This window comes from Oncorhynchus nerka, linkage group LG20 (genome assembly GCF_034236695.1).
Source record: "Oncorhynchus nerka isolate Pitt River linkage group LG20, Oner_Uvic_2.0, whole genome shotgun sequence".
NCBI classification, from domain to species: Eukaryota; Metazoa; Chordata; class Actinopteri; order Salmoniformes; family Salmonidae; genus Oncorhynchus; species Oncorhynchus nerka.
Window position 1 is genome coordinate 96,981,012 of NC_088415.1, and position 20,082 is coordinate 97,001,093.

The following is a 20,082-nucleotide window of genomic DNA, read 5'->3' on the forward strand; positions in this document are numbered from 1 at the left end:
ACATTGACTCTACCGGTACCCCCCTGTATATAGCCTCCACATTGACTCTGTACCGGTAGCCCCTGTATATAGCCTCCACATTGACTCTGTACCGGTACCCCCTGTATATAGCCTCCACATTGACTCTGTACCGGTAGCCCCTGTATATAGCCTCCACATTGACTCTGTACCGGTACCCCCTGTATATAGCCTCCACATTGACTCTGTACCGGTAGCCCCTGTATATAGCCTCCACATTGACTCTGTACCTGTATATAGGTACCCCCTGTATATAGTCACCACATTGACTCTGTACCGGTACCCCCTGTATATAGCCTCCACATTGACTCTGTACCGGTACCCCCTGTATATAGCCTCCACATTGACTCTGTACCGGTACCCCCTGTATATAGTCTCCACATTGACTCTGTACCGGTAACCCCTGTATATAGCCTCCACATTGACTCTGTACTGGTAGCCCCTGTATATAGTCTCCACATTGACTCTGTACCGGTACCCCCTGTATATAGCCTCCACATTGACTCTGTACTGGTAGCCCCTGTATATAGCCTCCACATTGACTCTGTACCGGTAACCCCCTGTATATAGCCTCCACATTGACTCTGTACTGGTAGCCCCTGTATATAGTCTCCACATTGACTCTGTACCGGTAGCCCCTGTATATAGCCTCCACATTGACTCTGTACTGGTACCCCTGTATATAGCCTCCACATTGACTCTGTACCAGGTAGCCTCCCCCTGTATATAGCCTCCACATTGACTCTGTACCGGTACCCCCTGTATATAGCCTCCACATTGACTCTGTACCGGTAGCCCCTGTATATAGCCTCCACATTGACTCTGTACCGGTACCCCCTGTATATAGCCTCCACATTGACTCTGTACCGGTAGCCCCTGTATATAGCCTCCACATTGACTCTGTACCGGTAGCCCCTGTATATAGCCTCCACATTGACTCTGTACCGGTAGCCCCTGTATATAGCCTCCACATTGACTCTGTACCGGTAGCCCCTGTATATAGCCTCCACATTGACTCTGTACCGGTACCCCCTGTATATAGTCACCACATTGACTCTGTACCGGTACCCCCTGTGTATAGTCTAGCCACATTGACTCTGTACCGGTAGCCCCTGTATATAGCCTCCACATTGACTCTGTACCGGTACCCCCTGTATATAGTCACCACATTGACTCTGTACCGGTAGCCCCTGTATATAGCCTCCACATTGACTCTGTACCGGTACCCCCTGTATATAGCCTCCACATTGACTCTGTACCGGTAGCCCCTGTATATAGCCTCCACATTGACTCTGTACCGGTAGCCCCTGTATATAGCCTCCACATTGACTCTGTACCGGTAGCCCCTGTATATAGCCTCCACATTGACTCTGTACCGGTAGCCCCTGTATATAGCCTCCACATTGACTCTGTACCGGTAGCCCCTGTAAATAGCCTCCACATTGACTCTGTACCGGTAGCCCCTGTATATAGTCACCACATTGACTCTGTACCGGTACCCCCTGTATATAGTCACCACATTGACTCTGTACCGGTAGCCCCTGTATATAGCCTCCACATTGACTCTGTACCGGTACCCCCTGTATATAGTCACCACATTGACTCTGTACCGGTAGCCCCTGTATATAGCCTCCACATTGACTCTGTACCGGTACCCCCTGTATATAGCCTCCACATTGACTCTGTACCGGTAGCCCCTGTATATAGCCTCCACATTGACTCTGTACCGGTACCCCCTGTATATAGCCTCCACATTGACTCTGTACCGGTACCCCCTGTATATAGCCTCCACATTGACTCTGTACCGGTAGCCCCTGTATATAGTCTCCACATTGACTCTGTACCTGTATATAGGTAAGCCCCTGTATATAGCCTCCACATTGACTCTGTACCATGGTAGCCCCTGTATATAGCCTCCACATTGACTCTGTACCATACCCCTGTATATAGCCTCCACATTGACTCTGTACCATAATGCCCTGTATATAGTCACCACATTGACTCTGTACCATAATGCCCTGTATATAGTCACCACATTGACTCTGTACCATAATGCCCTGTATATAGTCACCACATTGACTCTGTACCATAATGCCCTGTATATAGTCACCACATTGACTCTGTACCGGTACCCCCTGTATATAGCCTCCACATTGACTCTGTACCGGTAGCCCCTGTATATAGTCACCACATTGACTCTGTACCGGTAGCCCCTGTATATAGCCTCCACATTGACTCTGTACCGGTAGCCCCTGTATATAGTCACCACATCTGACTCTGTACACTGGTACCCCCTGTATATAGCCTCCACATTGACTCTGTACCGGTACCCCCTGTATATAGTCTCCACATTGACTCTGTACCGGTAACCCCCTGTATATAGCCTCCACATTGACTCTGTACCATAATGCCCTGTATATAGCCTCCACATTGACTCTGTACCGGTAGCCCCTGTATATAGTCACCACATTGACTCTGTACCATAATGCCCTGTATATAGCCTCCACATTGACTCTGTACCGGTAGCCCCTGTATATAGCCTCCACATTGACTCTGTACCGGTAGCCCCTGTATATAGTCACCACATTGACTCTGTATGCCCGGTACCCCTGTATATAGTCTCCACATTGACTCTGTACCGGTAGCCCCTGTATATAGCCTCCACATTGACTCTGTACCGGTACCCCCTGTATATAGTCTCCACATTGACTCTGTACCGGTATTGACCCCTGTATATAGTCTCCACATTGACTCTGTACTGGTAGCCCCTGTATATAGTCTCCACATTGACTCTGTACCGGTACCCCCTGTATATAGTCTCCACATTGACTCTTGACCCCTCTGCCTCCCATTGACTCTGTATAATGCCCTGTATATAGTCCCATTGACTCTGTATATACACCCTGTATATAGTCTCCACATTGACTCTGTACGGTAGCCCCTGTATATAGTCTCCACATTGACTCTGTACCGGTACCCCCTGTATATAGTCTCCACATTGACTCTGTACCATGGTAGCCCCTGTATATAGTCTCCACATTGACTCTGTACCGGTACCCCCTGTATATAGTCACCACATTGACTCTGTAATGCCGTATATAGTCCCCCTGTATATAGCCTCCACATTGACTCTGTACCGGTCCACAGCCCCTGTATATAGCCTCCACATTGACTCTGTACCGGTAGCCCCCTGTATATAGCCTCCACATTGACTCTGTACCGGTACCCCCTGTATATAGCCTCCACATTGACTCTGTACCGGTAGCCCCTGTATATAGTCTCCACATTGACTCTGTACCGGTACCCACTGTATATAGCCTCCACATTGACTCTGTACCGGTACCCCCTGTATATAGCCTCCACATTGACTCTGTACCGGTACCCCCTGTATATAGCCTCCACATTGACTCTGTGTAGCCCCTGTATATAGCCTCCACATTGACTCTGGCGGTAGCCCCTGTATATAGTCTCCACATTGACTCTGTACCGGTAGCCCCTGTATATAGCCTCCACATTGACTCTGTACCGGTACCCCCTGTATATAGCCTCCACATTGACTCTGTACCGGTAGCCCCTGTATATAGCCTCCACATTGACTCTGTACCGGTAGCCCCTGTATATAGCCTCCACATTGACTCTGTACCGGTAGCCCCTGTATATAGCCTCCACATTGACTCTGTACCGGTAGCCCCTGTATATAGCCTCCACATTGACTCTGTACCGGTACCCCCTGTATATAGCCTCCACATTGACTCTGTACCGGTAGCCCCTGTATATAGCCTCCACATTGACTCTGTACCGGTACCCCCTGTATATAGCCTCCACATTGACTCTGTACCGGTAGCCCCTGTATATAGTCACCACATTGACTCTGTACCGGTAGCCCCTGTATATAGCCTCCACATTGACTCTGTACCGGTAGCCCCTGTATATAGCCTCCCTATTGTTATTTTCTTGCTGCTATTTAATTATTTGTTACTTTTATTTATTATTTTTGGAGGGTATTTTTCTTAAAACTGCATTGTTGGTTAAGGGCTTGTAAAGTAAGCATTTCACTGTAAGGTCTACACCTGTTGTATCATCAGTGAGAAAGAATCCTTCAAATAAATAAAAAATACACTTACTGTAGCAGTTTTACACAGATCCATACAGCTATGGGTGACTCCATCCTAGAAACTACACTTCCACTATACTTCCAGGATTACTCACCCACAGATCCATACAGCTATGAGGGCCTCATCCTAGAAACTACACTTCCACTATACTTCCAGGATTACTCACCCACAGATCCATACAGCTATGAGGGCCTCATCCTAGAAACTACACTTCCACTATACTTCCAGGGATACTCTTACACAGGTGTTGGAGCATGCTAGATAGCATTGTCTTCCGTAAACAATCACTCTATAATGGAGATATGGCTGTGTGGGAACACTAACCCTAATCCCAGTGCTTAATTTGTAAATCGGCAGGTCCTGGAACAGAAAGTGAGCCGAGAGGGGGTTGACCTGGGCGGCTCTGAGGTACCGGAACCCATGAAAAAAAAGCACCTCAATAATATTTATGCTTTATCCAACAATGTGGTCCAGAGGCTCCGTACAGAGGGTGTGATGCAGAAGCCAAATTGAGCTCTGTACTGCCTTGCGCCTCCCGAATTTTGTAACAATGCGGCGTCCTCGGGATATTGCTCTGTATAGCCCCACATTTACATGATTGGTTGACAGTAGGTGGGGGCGGGAGGTCCTGTACTGTATAAACACGAACTCACTTCCTTAACAACGTACTTCACAACAGCTCTCCTCTGTGCAGTGCAAGAAATATGAATGCCCTGACCTCTGCAAGAAACCGCATCACAGTCAATTCTGTACGGCCACTGTAGACGCCGGATTGACCATGCAGAGCTTTAATAAAGCATTATTTTGGGTTTTGCGTAGTGGAATATAGCAGTAAGTAGAGGTGCTTTCAGAAGTTGCACACGTGGAAAATGTTTCGTAGCCTAGGGTCCGGGAGAAACTTATTTTATAAACCTTTTATAAACTTATTTCATACAATCCTACATGACTGAATTTAGTTTAATACTGCACAAATGATTGAAATGACAGGCTAATTTGACACAATAAAAACGACCTTGTCTTGAATCCACCGATAGCATAGGCCAAATGTGTGGAGGAGACCTTGTCTTGAATCCACCGATAGCTTAGGCCAAATGTGTGGAGGAGACCTTGTCTTGAATCCACCGATAGCTTAGGCCAAATGTGTGGAGGAGACCTTGTCTTGAATCCACCGATAGCATAGGCCAAATGTGTGGAGGAGACCTTGTCTTGAATCCACCGATAGCTTAGGCCAAATGTGTGGAGGAGACCTTGTCTTGAATCCACCGATAGCTTAGGCCAAATGTGTGGAGGAGACCTGGTCTTGAATCCACCGATAGCTTAGGCCAAATGTGTGGAGGAGACCTTGTCTTGAATCCACCGATAGCTTAGGCCAAATGTGTGGAGGAGACCTTGTCTTGAATCCACCGATAGCTTAGGCCAAATGTGTGGAGGAGACCTTGTCTTGAATCCACCGATAGCTTAGGCCAAATGTGTGGAGGAGAGACATATTGCAAAATATGAGGAGGAAATTGTAGTCCTAACAAAGCTTTCCAGTTTCACTGACTCACCCAATGATACACAGCTCACTCACCGGCAATGGCTGATGTGCTTCTGCCAAAAGCCTATATCTCCCTTGTTTTACTTTGTAAAACACTGCTGTTTGCTCAATAGGCCTATTTGGATGACATATTTTGGTAGCCTACAGATAGATTAGTCTTTTCTTTCCAGCAGGAGCCATTTGCTTTCCAACCTGTGTTTTCCTGCCATTGTATCTGAAATATTGCAAAAGTCCTGTTTTGGCTGCACGTTGTTCACTGATAAATTTGCCGCACTTTCCCAACTGTAGTCGTACGCTGTGATTGGACTACACATAATAGCCACAGCTAGGCTATTTAAAAATACATTTGAAAAATAAATAATAATAAGCTATTGATCCTCTGTGGCTAAATTACAGGCCGACTCCTGGTGTAGTAATCTGAATTATTTCATTTCAGTAACTCTAGTTATGTGAGACATTCAGTTGTGTTTCTCTCTTTTACCACAGCAATGGCCACACACTGGTCTGTCTCTAGGCTACAGTGTTGCACCACAGCAATGGCCACACACTGGTCTGTCTCTAGGCTACAGTGTTGCACCACAGCAATGGCCACACACTGGTCTGTCTCTAGGCTACAGTGTTGCACCACAGCAATGGCCACACACTGGTCTGTCTCTAAGCTACAGTGTTGCACCACAGCAATGGCCACACACTGGTCTGTCTCTAGGCTACAGTGTTGCACCACAGCAATGGCCACACACTGGTCTGTCTCTAGGCTACAGTGTTGCACCACAGCAATGGCCACACACTGGTCTGTCTCTAAGCTACAGTGTTGCACCACAGCAATGGCCACACACTGGTCTGTCTCTAGGCTACAGTGTTGCACCACAGCAATGGCCACACACTGGTCTGTCTCTAGGCTACAGTGTTGCACCACAGCAATGGCCACACACTGGTCTGTCTCTAGGCTACAGTGTTGCACCACAGCAATGGCCACACACTGGTCTGTCTCTAGGCTACAGTGTTGCACCACAGCAATGGCCACACACTGGTCTGTCTCTAGGCTACAGTGTTGCACCACAGCAATGGCCACACACTGGTCTGTCTCTAGGCTACAGTGTTGCACCACAGCAATGGCCACACACTGGTCTGTCTCTAGGCTACAGTGTTGCACCACAGCAATGGCCACACACTGGTCTGTCTCTAGGCTACAGTGTTGCACCACAGCAATGGCCACACACTGGTCTGTCTCTAAGCTACAGTGTTGCACCACAGCAATGGCCACACACTGGTCTGTCTCTAAGCTACAGTGTTGCACCACAGCAATGGCCACACACTGGTCTGTCTCTAGGCTACAGTGTTGCACCACAGCAATGGCCACACACTGGTCTGTCTCTAGGCTACAGTGTTGCACCACAGCAATGGCCACACACTGGTCTGTCTCTAAGCTACAGTGTTGCACAACCCATGAACCTGGCCACACACTGGTCTTCTTAGAACACAGGCCAAACCACAGCAATGGCCACACACTGGTCAATTCTTAGAACATCAGGCCAAACTATAGCAACCTGGCCACACACTGAATCAATTCTTAGAATATCAGGCCAAACTATAAACCTGGGCTACAGTGTTGCAACAGCAATGGCCACACAATTCTTAGAACATCAGGTTGCACTATACAGCAATGGCCACACACTGGTCTTCTTAGAACTCAGTGCCAAACTATAGCAACCTGGCCACACACTGGTCAATTCTTAGAATATCAGGTTGCAAACCATAAGCAATGGCCGGTCCACACTGAATCTTCTTAGAACATCAGTGGCCAAACTATAAACCTGAGCCGGTCCAACACGAATCAATTCTTAGAACATCAGGCCAAACTATAAACCTGGGCCGGTCCAACACGAATCAATTCTTAGAACATCAGGCCAAACTATAAACCTGGGCCGGCCCAACACGAATCAATTCTTAGAACATCAGGCCAAACCATAAACCTGGGCCGGTCCAACACGAATCAATTCTTAGAACATCAGGCCAAACTATAAACCTGGGCCGGCCCAACACGAATCAATTCTTAGAATATCAGGCCAAACCATAAACCTGGGCCGGTCCAACACGAATCAATTCTTAGAATATCAGGCCAAACTATAAACCTGGGCCGGCCCAACACTAATCAATTCTTAGAATATCAGGCCAAACCATAAACCTGGGCCGGTCCAACACGAATCAATTCTTAGAATATCAGGCCAAACCATAAACCTGGGCCGGTCCAACACGAATCAATTCTTAGAATATCAGGCCAAACTATAAACCTGGGCCGGCCCAACGCTAATCAATTCTTAGAATATCAGGCCAAACTATAAACCTGGGCCGGCCCAACACGAATCAATTATTAGAATATCAGGCCAAACCATAAACCTGGGCCGGCCCAACACGAATCAATTCTTAGAATATCAAGCCAAACCATAAACCTGGGCCGGCCCAACACGAATCAATTCTTAGAATATCAAGCCAAACCATAAACCTGGGCCGGCCCAACACGAATCAATTCTTAGAATATCAGGCATGTTTTCACATTACGTTTTTTTAGGGGGCAGGAGAATTACAGAAGAGGCAACTCGAATTAACACTGATCGCTTTTATTGTAATTTTTACATTGTAAACAGTGAGAAAGGTACCAGAGAGGTACCAGACCAGGGCAAATGAGTTCCGTACTGAAACAGTCTAAAACAGAGAGGAGCCGGATCCTGTTCCGGCAGGATCCATCTCGAATGACGCACTGCCTAACCCTATCAAGGAGTGCATCAGTTTAACCTAGAGTTTATTTATTTATCTCATATGAAAGATAAGTTCCTTGTGCTTCCAAAACCGTACCGCAAGCGACAAGTGTTACTGTTCAGATTGAGCATCAGGGCTTTTAGCAAAACTGCCCCGTACAGAAGATGATTCAAATAACCAAGTCATCTTCAGAGTTTATTTTAATTAGCTGTGTAGTGCTAGGGCAAAACCAAAGCACCCAGGGGGGGCCATAGGTCCGAGTTTGGGAAACTCTGTTCTAGAAAACAGTAGAGCCATGACAAAGGTGTTCTAGAACACAGTATATACATGACATAGGTTGTTCTAGAACACAGTAGAGGTGTCGCAGTACCTGCTTCAGTCAGGTTGAACATGCTCTTGTCTTTTCCTCTGGCATCCTTTAGCTTCACCTCGTACACACCCGCATCCTTTTTGGACAACTGGAACAGGGTTAGAGTCAGAGAGAGAGAGTAGGACAGTCAGAGACCTGGAAAGACACTCAACCAGCCCTCATCAATTACAGAGGCAATATGAGGCTCTGCTCCAAATCACACCCTATTCCCTATACAGTCTCATAGTTCTGGCCAAAAGTAATGCCCAAATGTACACTACCATTCAAAAGTTTGGGGTCACTTAGAAATGTCCTTGTTTTTGAAAGAGAAGAAAAAAAAAACATTAAATTGATCAGAAATACAGTGTAGACATTTGTTAATGATGTAAATGACTATTGTAGCTGGAAATGGCTGATTTTTAATGGAATATCTACATTGGCGTACAGAGGCCCATTATCAGCAACCATCACTCCTGTGTTCCAATGGCACGTTGTGTTAGCTAATCCAAGTTTATCATTAGCATCCCGGAGTCGCCTCTTCACTGTTGACGTTGAGACTGGTGTTTTGCGGGTACTATTTAATGAAGCTGCCAGTTAAGGACTTGTCAGGCATCTGTTTCTCAAACTAGACACTCTAATGTACTTGTCCTCTTGCTCAGTTGTGCACCGGGGCCTCTTTCTATTCTGGTTAGAGCCAGTTTGTGCTGTTCTGTGAAGGGAGTAGTATACGGCATTGCACGAGATCGTTAGTTTCTTGGCAATTTCTCACATGGAATAGCCTTCATTTCTCAGAACAAGAATAGACTGACAAGTTTCAGAAGAAAGGTCTTTGTTTCTGGCCATTTTAATAGTAGTTTTAATATGTACAACAGTTTTCATCTACTGTCCTGTAGGTTCTCAGTCCAACCCTGTTCCTGGAGATCTACTGTCCTGTAGGTTCTCAGTCCAACCCTGTTCCTGGAGATCTACTGTCCTGTGGGTTTTCAGTCCAGCTCTAATTTAGTGTATATGATTCAGCTAGATACGTTCTTGTTGAGCAGCTAATTGGTAGAATCAGGTGTGTTAAATTAGGGTTGAACTGAAAACCCACAGGACAGTAGATCTCCAGGAAGAGGGTTGAACTGAAAACCCACAGAATTGTAGATCTCCAGGAAGAGGGTTGGGGAGCCCTGCTTTAGACATTAGAAAGTGTCATAATAAAATAGCTATTTCTTTGGAAGCATCACCAAACAGCACATGCTCGCATCTAATCTACTGAGAGTGACAACCATAGACATCAGTCCTATTATTCTAACTGTATGCTGACTGACAGCGTAGGGGTGTCTGGTGTGACATGATATAAGCAAACTGTCATCATGTAAGAGTATGTGTGTCAGGGAGGGACACTATGGTAGCGTAGTAGGCTGTAAATTTAAGCCGTTAGCATACAGTAGTTATGGTAGGCGTTAGACTGATAGCATATTGTATAGCGTAGCATAGCTGGGTTAGAAGCAATGCTCTTCAAAAGTCAACTGAACCCTTCACAACATCAGACCTGGGTTAAAGACCTACTGGACATACCTGACATACCTACTGGATGGCAAATACTTGAGCTGTGATTCATTTTAGTCTGACCAGCATGCAGGGCGGGTGGAGCTTGCGCATTGGTTCCATTATATGGACAAGCTACATCAGAGGCACCTTCCCCGTCTGTGTACCCCCCCCCCCCCCACTGCAACTTCCTGACCTGGAGTAGTTTGGAAGTAGAGGACATTATGTATGTAACCCAGGTCTTCTCCCCATCTGTCTACCCCCCTACCCCACTGCAACTTGAGTAGTTTGGAAGTAGAGGACATTATGTATGTGACCCAGGTCTTCTCCCCATCTGTCTACCCCCCCTCCCCCACTGCAACTTCCTGACCTTGAGTAGTTTGGAAGTAGAGGACATTATGTATGTGACCCAGGTCTTCTCCCCATCTGTCTACCCCCCTCCCCCACTGCAACTTGAATAGTTTGGAAGTAGAGGACATTATGTATGTGACTCAGGTCTTCTCCCCATCTGTCTACCCCCCACTGCAACTTCCTGACCTTGAGTAGTTTGGAAGTAGAGGACATTATGTATGTGACCCAGGTCTTCTCCCCATCTGTCTACCCCCCTCCCCCAATGCAACTTCCTGACCTTTCCGATGTTGAAGATCAACACCTCGTCCTTCATCTCGACCTTCTTGTAATCAGCATCATCCTCTTCAATCTCCAGTCCGTCTTTGTACCATCTGATCTCTGTCTCTGGCCTGATGTTTCCTATCTACAGGGAGAGAGACACAGAGACACCGTCAGCACACTGAGGACTTAATGGACCCCCCTATCTAAATAGCATGATTCCTTCAGTTTAAGATAAAGATATCTGCCTTTTTGCACATGGGTTGTGTCTCAATCCACCGCATCCTCTGATGTTTTTTCTTTTTGCATGGGTTGTGTCTCAATCCACCACATCCTCTGATGTTTGGAGGAAGGTGGCAGAGCTACAGTGGTGTTCGTCAGACTAGGAGACGTCCCGAAAATCGGTCTTCTCATAAAAACGTCTGTATGACCACACCATCGAAAGCTGAGACTCTCACGAACATATTGGTTGTTTTGTATTTGTATTTATTATGGATCTCCATTAGTTCCTGCCAAGGCAGCAGCTTCTCTTCCTGGGGTTTATTAAGGATCCCCATTAGTTCCTGCCAAGGCAGCAGCTACTCTTCTTGGGGTTTATTAAGGATCCCCATTAGTTTCTGCCAAGGCAGCAGCTACTCTTCCTGGGGTTTATTATGGATCCCCATTAGTTCCTGCCAAGGCAGCAGCTACTCTTCCTGGGGTTTATTATGGATCCCCATTAGTTCCTGCCAAGGCAGCAGCTACTCTTCCTGGGGTTTATTAAGGATCCCCATTAGTTCCTGCCAAGGCAGCAGCTACTCTTCCTGGGGTTTATTAAGGATCCCCATTAGTTCCTGCCAAGGCAGCAGCTTCTCTTCCTGGGGTTTATTAAGGATCCCCATTAGTTCCTGCCAAGGCAGCAGCTACTGGGGTTTATTATGGATCCCCATTAGTTTTCAGCTACTCTTCCTGGGGGGATCCCCATTAGTTCCTGCCAAGGCAGCAGCTACTCTTCCCATTAGTTCCTGCCAAGGCAGCAGCTACTCTTCCTGGGGTTTATTATGGATCCCCATTAGTTCCTGCCAAGGCAGCAGCTACTCTTCCTGGGGTTTATTATGGATCCCCATTAGTTCCTGCCAAGGCAGCAGCTACTCTTCCTGGGGTTTATTAAGGATCCCCATTAGTTCCTGCCAAGGCAGCAGTTACTCTTCCTGAGATCCAGCAAAAATAACTTATATATATATATTTTTTTAATATACTGTATATATTTTTTTGATATTACCTTACATTCATAGACAGAACCCTACCATCATAGAACCTTGCAGTAATAGATGGAACCTTACCGTCAAAGATGGAAACCTTCCATCACAGACATAACCCTATTGTTTTGATCTATAATTGAACCCTTCCGTAATTGATAGAATCATACCATCATAGAGTTCCCTACTGTCTTGATCTGTCATAGAACATTACTGCCATAGACAGAACACTATCGTCATAGATATAACTCTACCAATAGAGATAAAAGCCTAGCATTATAGAACCTTTATGTTAGATATAACCTTAACATCATAGAACCTTACTGTCTTGAGACGTCATAGAACCTTGCCATCTTAGATCCTTACCATCATAGATACAACCCTACCGTCTTGATCCATCATTGAACCCTACCATCATAGATAGAACCGTATTGTCATATATCAAACCTTAACATCATAGATAGAACCTTGTCTTGATCTTTCATAGGGTTCTATCTATGATGGTATGGTTCTATGAAAGATCAAGACAAGGTTCTATCTATGATGTTAAGGTTCGATATACAGTGGGGCAAAAAAGTATTTAGTCAGCCACCAAATGTGCAAGTTCTCCGACTTAAAAAGATGAGAGAGGCCTGTAATTTTCATCATAGGTACACTTCAACTATGACAGACAAAATTAGGAAAAAAATCCAGAAAATCACATTGTAGGATTTTTTATGAATTTATTTGCAAATTATGGTGTAAAATAACCAACGAGAGCGTACAGGTCGCAATAGTGGGTAGTGTATGGGGCTTTGGTGACAAAACGGATGGCACTGTGATAGACTGCATCCAGTTTGTTGAGTAGAGTGTTGGAGGTTATTTTATTAGATGACATCACCGAAGTCGAGGATCGGTAGGATGGTCAGTTTTACAAGGGTGCGTTTGGCAGCATGAGTGAAGGATGCGTATTCTAGATTTAATTTTGGATTGGAGATGCTTAATGTGAGTCTGGAAGGAGAGTTTACAGTCTAACCAGACACCTAGGTATTTGTAGTTGTCCACGTATTCTAAGTCAGAGCCGTCCAGAGTAGCGATGCTGAACGGGCGAGCAGGTGCGGGCAGTGATCGGTTGAATAGTATGCATTTAGTTTTACTTTTATTTAAGAGTAGTTAGAGGCCACGGAAGGAGAGTTGTATGGCATTGAAGCTCGTCTGGAGGTTAGTTAACACAGTGTCCAACGAGGGGCCCGAAGTATACAGAATGGTGTCGTCTGCGTAGAGGTGGATCAGAGAATCACAAGCAGCAAGAGCAACATCATTGATGTATACAGAGAAGAGAGTCGGCCCGAGGATAGAATCCTGTCGCACCCCCATAGACTGCCACAGGTCCGGACAACAGGCCCTCCGATTTGACACACTGAACTCGAACTCGAGAAGTAGTTGGTGAACCAGGCGAGGCAGTCATTTGAGAAGCCAACGCTGTCGAGTCTGCCAATAAAATGTGGTGATTGACAGAGTCGAAAGCCTTGGCCAGGTCGATGAATACGGCTGCACAGTAATTTTATCGATGGCGGTTATGATGTCGTTTAGAACCTTGAGCGTGGCTGAGGTGCAACCATGACCAGCTTTGAAACCAGATTGCATAGCGGAGAAGGTACGGTGGGATTCAAAATGGTCGGTAATCTGTTTGTTAACTTGACTTTCCTTAGAAAGGCAGGGTAGGATAGATATAGGTCTGTAGCAGTTTGGGTCTAGAGTGTCACCTCCTTTGAAGAGGGGGATGACCGCGGCAGCTTTCCAATCTTTGGGAATCTCAGACAATAGGCTAGTAATAGGGGTTGCAACCATTTCGGCAGATACTTTTAGAAAGAGAGGGCCCAGATTGTCTAGCCTGGCTGATTTGTAGGGGTCCAGATTATGCAGCTCTTTCAGAACATCAGCTATCTGGATTTGGGTGAAGGAGAAATGGTGGGGGCTTTGGCGGATTGCTGTGGTGCCGGGCAGTTGACTGGGGTAGCCAGGTGGAAAGCATGGCCAGCCGTAGAGAAATGCTTATTGAAATTCTCAATTATAGTGGATTTATCAGTGGCGACAGTGTTTCCTAGCCTCAATGCAGTGGGAGGAGGTGCTCTTATTCTCCATGGACTTTAGTGTCCCAGAACCTTTTTGAGTTAGTACTACAGGATGCACATTTCTGTTTGAAAAAGCTAGCCTTAGCTTTCCTTACTGCCTGTGTATATTTGTTCCTAACTTCCCTGAAAAGTTGCATATCACGGGAGCAATTCAATGCTAATGCAGAAAACCACAGGATGTTTTTGTGCTGGTCAAGGGCAGACAGGTCTGGAATGAACCAAGGACTATATCTATTCCTAGTTCTAACATTTTTGAATGGGGCATGCTTATTTAAGATGGTGAGGAAGTCACTTTTAATGAATAACCAGGCATCCTCTACTGACGGGATGAGGTCAATATCATTCCAGGATACCCGGGCCAGGTCGAATATAAAGGCCTGCTCGCAGAAGTGTTTTAGGGAGCGTTTGACAGTGATGAGGGGTGGTTGCAGACCCATTACGGATGCAGGCAATGAGTCAGTGATCGCTGAGATCTTGATTGAAAACAGCAGAGGTGTATTTGGAGGGCCGAGTTAGTTAGGATGACATCTATGAGGGTGCCCGTGTTTACGGATTTGGAGTTATATCTGGTCTGTTCATTGCAAGATTGAGGGCATCAAGCTTGGATTGTAGGATGGCCGGGGTGTTAAGCATGTCCCAGTTTAGGTCACCTAGTAGCACGAGCTCAGAAGATAGATGGGGGGCAATCAATTCACATATGGTATCGAGGGCACAGCTGGGGACAGAGGGAGGGCTATAGCAAGTGGCAACAGTGAGAGACTTGTTTCTGGAAAGGGTATGACGACACAGCCTGTGTTTTGGGGAGTTTCTCCCATTATTCTCTGCAGATCCTCTCAAGCTCTGTCAGGTTGGATGGTGAGCGTCACTGCACAGATATTTTCAGGTCTCTCCAGAGATGTTCGATCGGGTTCAAGTCCGGGCTCTGGCTGGGCCACTCAAGGACATTCAGAGACTTGTCCCGAAGCCACTCCTGCATTGTCTTGGCTGTGTGCTTAGGGTTGTTGTCCTGTTGGAAGGTGAACCTTCACCCTAGTCTGAGGTCCTGAGAGCTCTGGAGCAGGTTGTCATCAAGGATCTCTCTGTGCTTTGCGCCGTTCATCTTTCCCTCGATCCTGACTAGTCTCCCAGTCGCTGATGCTGAAAAACATCCCCACAGCATGATGCTGCCACCACCATGCTTCACCGTAGAGATTGAGCCAGGTTTCCTCCAGATGTGACGCTTGGCATTTAGGCCAAAGAGTTACATTTTGGTTTCATCAGAACAGACCATCTTGTTTATCATGGTCTGAGTGTCAAGACTCCAAGCAGGCTGTCATGTGCCTTTTACTGAGGAGTGACTTCTGTCTGGCCACTCTACCATAAAGGCCTGATTGGTGGAGTTCGGCAGAGTGTGTTGTCCTTCTGAAACGTTCTCCCATATCCACAGAGGAACTCTGGAGCTCTGTCACAGTGACCATCGGGTTCTTGATCAACACCCTGACCCAGGCAATTCTCCCCCGATTGCTCAGTTTGGCCAGGAGGCCAGCTCTAGGAAGCGTCTTGGTGGTTCCAAACTTCTTCCATTTAAGAATGATGGAGGCCAATGTGTTCTTGGGACCTTCAATGCTGCAGAAATGTTTTGGTACCCTTCCCCAGATCTGTGCCTCGACACAATCCTGTCTCTGAGCTCTACGGACAATTCCTTCAACCTCATGGCTTGGTTTTTGCTCTGACATGCACTGTCAACTATGGGACCTTATATAGACAAGTGTGTGCTTTTCCAAATCATGTCCAATCAATTGAATTTACCACAGCTGGACTCCAATCAAGTTGTAGAAACATCTCAAGGATGATCAATGGAAACAGGATGCACCTGAGCTCAATATCGAGTTTCATAGCATATGGTCGGAATACTTAAATAATTAAGGTATTTCTGTCTTTTATTTGTAATAAATTTGCAAACATTTCTAAAAACGTGTTTTGATTTGTCATTACGGGTATTGTGTGAAGATTGATGAGGATTTTTTATTTAATCTATTTTAGAATAAGGCTGCAACATAACAAAATGTGGAAAAGTCAAGGGGTCTGAATACTTTTTGTATGCACTGTATAAGCTTAACGTCAAAGATAGAACCTATTGTCATATTTGTAAGTCGCTCTGGATAAGAGCGTCTGCTAAATGACTTAAATGTAAATGTAAATGTAGAACCCTTTTGTCACAGATAGAACATTTATGTTATAATAGAACCTTACAGTCATTAAACCATTCTGTTATAGATACAACTTTCCTTCATCGATAAAACCCTACCATCAAAGATAGATCCTTACCGTCAAAGAACCTTACAGTAATATATAGATCAGTACCGTCATAGATTAAAAAAACCTACTGCCATAGATAGAAACTTACCATTATAGATAGAACCCTACTGTCATAGATAGAACCTAAAAGTCATAGACAGAACCCTTCTGTTAAAGGTAGAACCCTCCCGCCATAGAACCTTTGTCATAGATAGAACACTATCGTAACCCATAATTGAATCCTTCAGTCATAGACAGTTCCGTACAGTCTTGATCCGTCATAGAACATTACCGTCAAAGATAGAAGCCTAACATCATAGATAAAACACTACCATCGTGTAACCTTTCTGTTAGATAGAACCCTGCCGTCTTGATCCATCATAGAACCACACTGTCATAAATATAATCCTACCTTCTTGATTCATCATAGAACCTTACCATCATAGATCGAATCCAACCATTATAGATAGAACCCTACCATCATAGATATAACCTTTCTGTTATGTTCTATCTATGATGGTAGGCTTATATCTATAATGTTAAGGTTCTATCTATGACAGTAGGGTACTGTCATAGATAGAAACCTACCATCAAAGACATAACCTTAACATTATAGATAGAACACTGCCATCATATATTGAACCTTATTGTCATAGATATAACCATACTGTCAAAGATATAACCCTATCTCTGACAATAAGGTTCAATCTATGATGGCAGAGATATCTATGATATTAAAGTGATATCTTTGACAGTATGGTTCTAACATCAGAAAAACGTATCGTCATAACCCTTGAATGAGTAGGTGTGTCCTGGTACTGTAGATAGAAGCTTACCATCATAGACAGAACCATACAGTCATAGAAACATTCTGTTATAGATCCTTACCATCATAGACAGAACCATACAGTCATAGAAACATTCTGTTATAGATCCTTACCATCATAGGATAGTATCTATAACAGAATGATCTATCGTCATAGATACAACCCTTCCTTCTTGATCCATCATAGAACACTACCATCATAGATAAAACCTTACTGCTAAAGGTAAAACCTTACCTTCATAGAGGAAACCCAACCATCATAGATATAACCTTACTGCTATAGCTATAACCTACAGTCATAGATGAAACCTAACCATGATGAAACTGCCATAAATAGAGCCCTACCAAATAAATAGAACTGTAGAATCACAGATAGAACCCTACCCTCATGGATATAAGCTTACGTCATAGAACCCTACAGTAATATATAGAACCTTACCATCGTAGATAGATCCTTATGTCATAGAATCCTACAGTAATATATAGAACCCTACCATCGTAGATAGATCCTTACGTCATAGAACCTTACAGTAATATATAGAATACTACCATCATAGATACAACCTAACCATGACAGACAGAGTCCTTCTGTTAAAGATGGAAACCTACCATCATATAACCTTTGTTATAGATATAACCCTACGGTCTTGACCTGACATAGGGAAGGGACAGGGGGATACCTAGTCAGTTGTCCAACTGAAATCTACCTTCATAGATAAAACCTACCGTCATACATCCTTACCATATATAGAACATTACCATCATAGATCAAACCTTACAGTCAAATATGGAGCCCTACCGTCATAGATAGAAACTTACCGTCATAGATAAAACCTACCGTCACAGATAAAACCTACCGTCATAGATAACACCTACCGTCATAGATAAAACCTTACCGTCATAGATATAACCTACCGTCATAGATATAACCTACCGTCATAGATATAACCTACCGTCATAGATAAAACCTTACCGTCATAGATAAAACCTACCGTCATAGATATAACCTACCGTCATAGATATAAGCCTACCGTCATAGATAAAACCTACCGTCATAGATATAACCTACCGTCATAGATATAAACCTACCGTCATAGATAAAACCTACCGTCATAGATAAAACCCCACCGTCATAGATAGAACCTACCGTCATAGATCATAGATAAAACCCTACCGTCATAGATAGAACCTACCGTCATAGATATAACCCTAGATAGAACCGCCGTCATAGATATAACCCTACCGTCATAGATAAAACCTACCGTCATAGATAAAACCCCACCGTCATAGATAGAACCTTGCCATCATAGATAAAACCCTACCGTCATAGATAGAACCTTGCCATCATAGATAAAACCCTACCATCATAGATAGAACCTTGCCATCATAGATAAAACCTACCGTCATAGATAGAACCTTACCGTCATAGATAAAGCCTACCGTCATAGACAGAACCTTACCGTCATAGATAAAACCTACCGTCATAGATAAAACCCTACTATCATAGATATAACCTTGCCATCATAGATAAAACCCTACCATCATATATAGAACATTACCATCACAGATCAAACCTTACAGTGAAATATGGAACCCTACCGTCATAGACAGAACCCTACCGTCATAGAACCTTACTGTTATAGAACCTTACCGTGGCCTTCAGCAGCACGTTGCATTCTGGGGTGACCTGGAAACCAAGATAGTCCACGAAGTGAGGACCTGAGAAAGACAACAGATTAATTCCCGCTACTGGACAGCACTCTGCAGACAACAGACAGAGTTAATACCGTGGCCTTCACAGGACGTTGCACTCTGGGCAGACAACAGATAGAGTTAGGACCTGCAGACAGGACAGAGTTAATACCGCTACAGGACAGCACTCTACAGACAACAGACAGAGTTAATACCGCTACTGGACAGCACTCTGCAGACAACAGACAGAGTTAATACCGCTACAGGACAGCACTCTGTAGACAACAGACAGAGTTAATACCGCTACTGGACAGCACTCTGCAGACAACAGACAGAGTTAATACCGCTACAGGACAGCACTCTGTAGACAACAGACAGAGTTAATACCGCTACTGGACAGCACTCTGCAGACAACAGACAGAGTTAATACCGCTACAGGACAGCACTCTGTAGACAACAGACAGAGTTAATACCGCTACAGGACAGAGTTAATACCGCTACAGGACAGCACTCTGCAGACAACAGACAGAGTTAATACCGCTACAGGACAGAGTTAATACCGCTAATGGACAGCACTCTGCAGACAACAGACAGAGTTAATACCGCTACAGGACAGCACTCTGCAGACAACAGACAGAGTTAATACCGCTACAGGACAGCACTCTGCAGACAACAGACAGAGTTAATACCGCTACAGGACAGAGTTAATACCGCTACAGGACAGCACTCTACAGACAACAGACAGAGTTAATACCGCTACTGGACAGCACTCTGCAGACAACAGACAGAGTTAATACCGCTACAGGACAGCACTCTGTAGACAACAGACAGAGTTAATACCGCTACTGGACAGCACTCTGCAGACAACAGACAGAGTTAATACCGCTACAGGACAGAGTTAATACCGCTACAGGACAACACTCTGCAGACAACAGACAGAGTTAATACCGCTACAGGACAGCACTCTGCAGACAACAGACAGAGTTAATACCGCTAGCACTCTGCAGGACAGCACTCTGC

General features: G+C 45.0%; 1 protein-coding gene across 1 annotated transcript in view; it reads right to left on the reverse strand.

Moving 5' to 3' along the window:
• The window catches only part of myom1a (myomesin 1a (skelemin)), a 133,374-nt gene that overhangs the window by 24,954 nt on the left and 88,338 nt on the right, over positions 1 to 20,082 (reverse strand). The window contains 3 exon segments of the mRNA XM_065006113.1: positions 8,798 to 8,885; positions 10,935 to 11,060; positions 19,022 to 19,089. Of these exon segments, the coding sequence (XP_064862185.1) occupies positions 8,798 to 8,885; positions 10,935 to 11,060; positions 19,022 to 19,089 (282 nt within the window).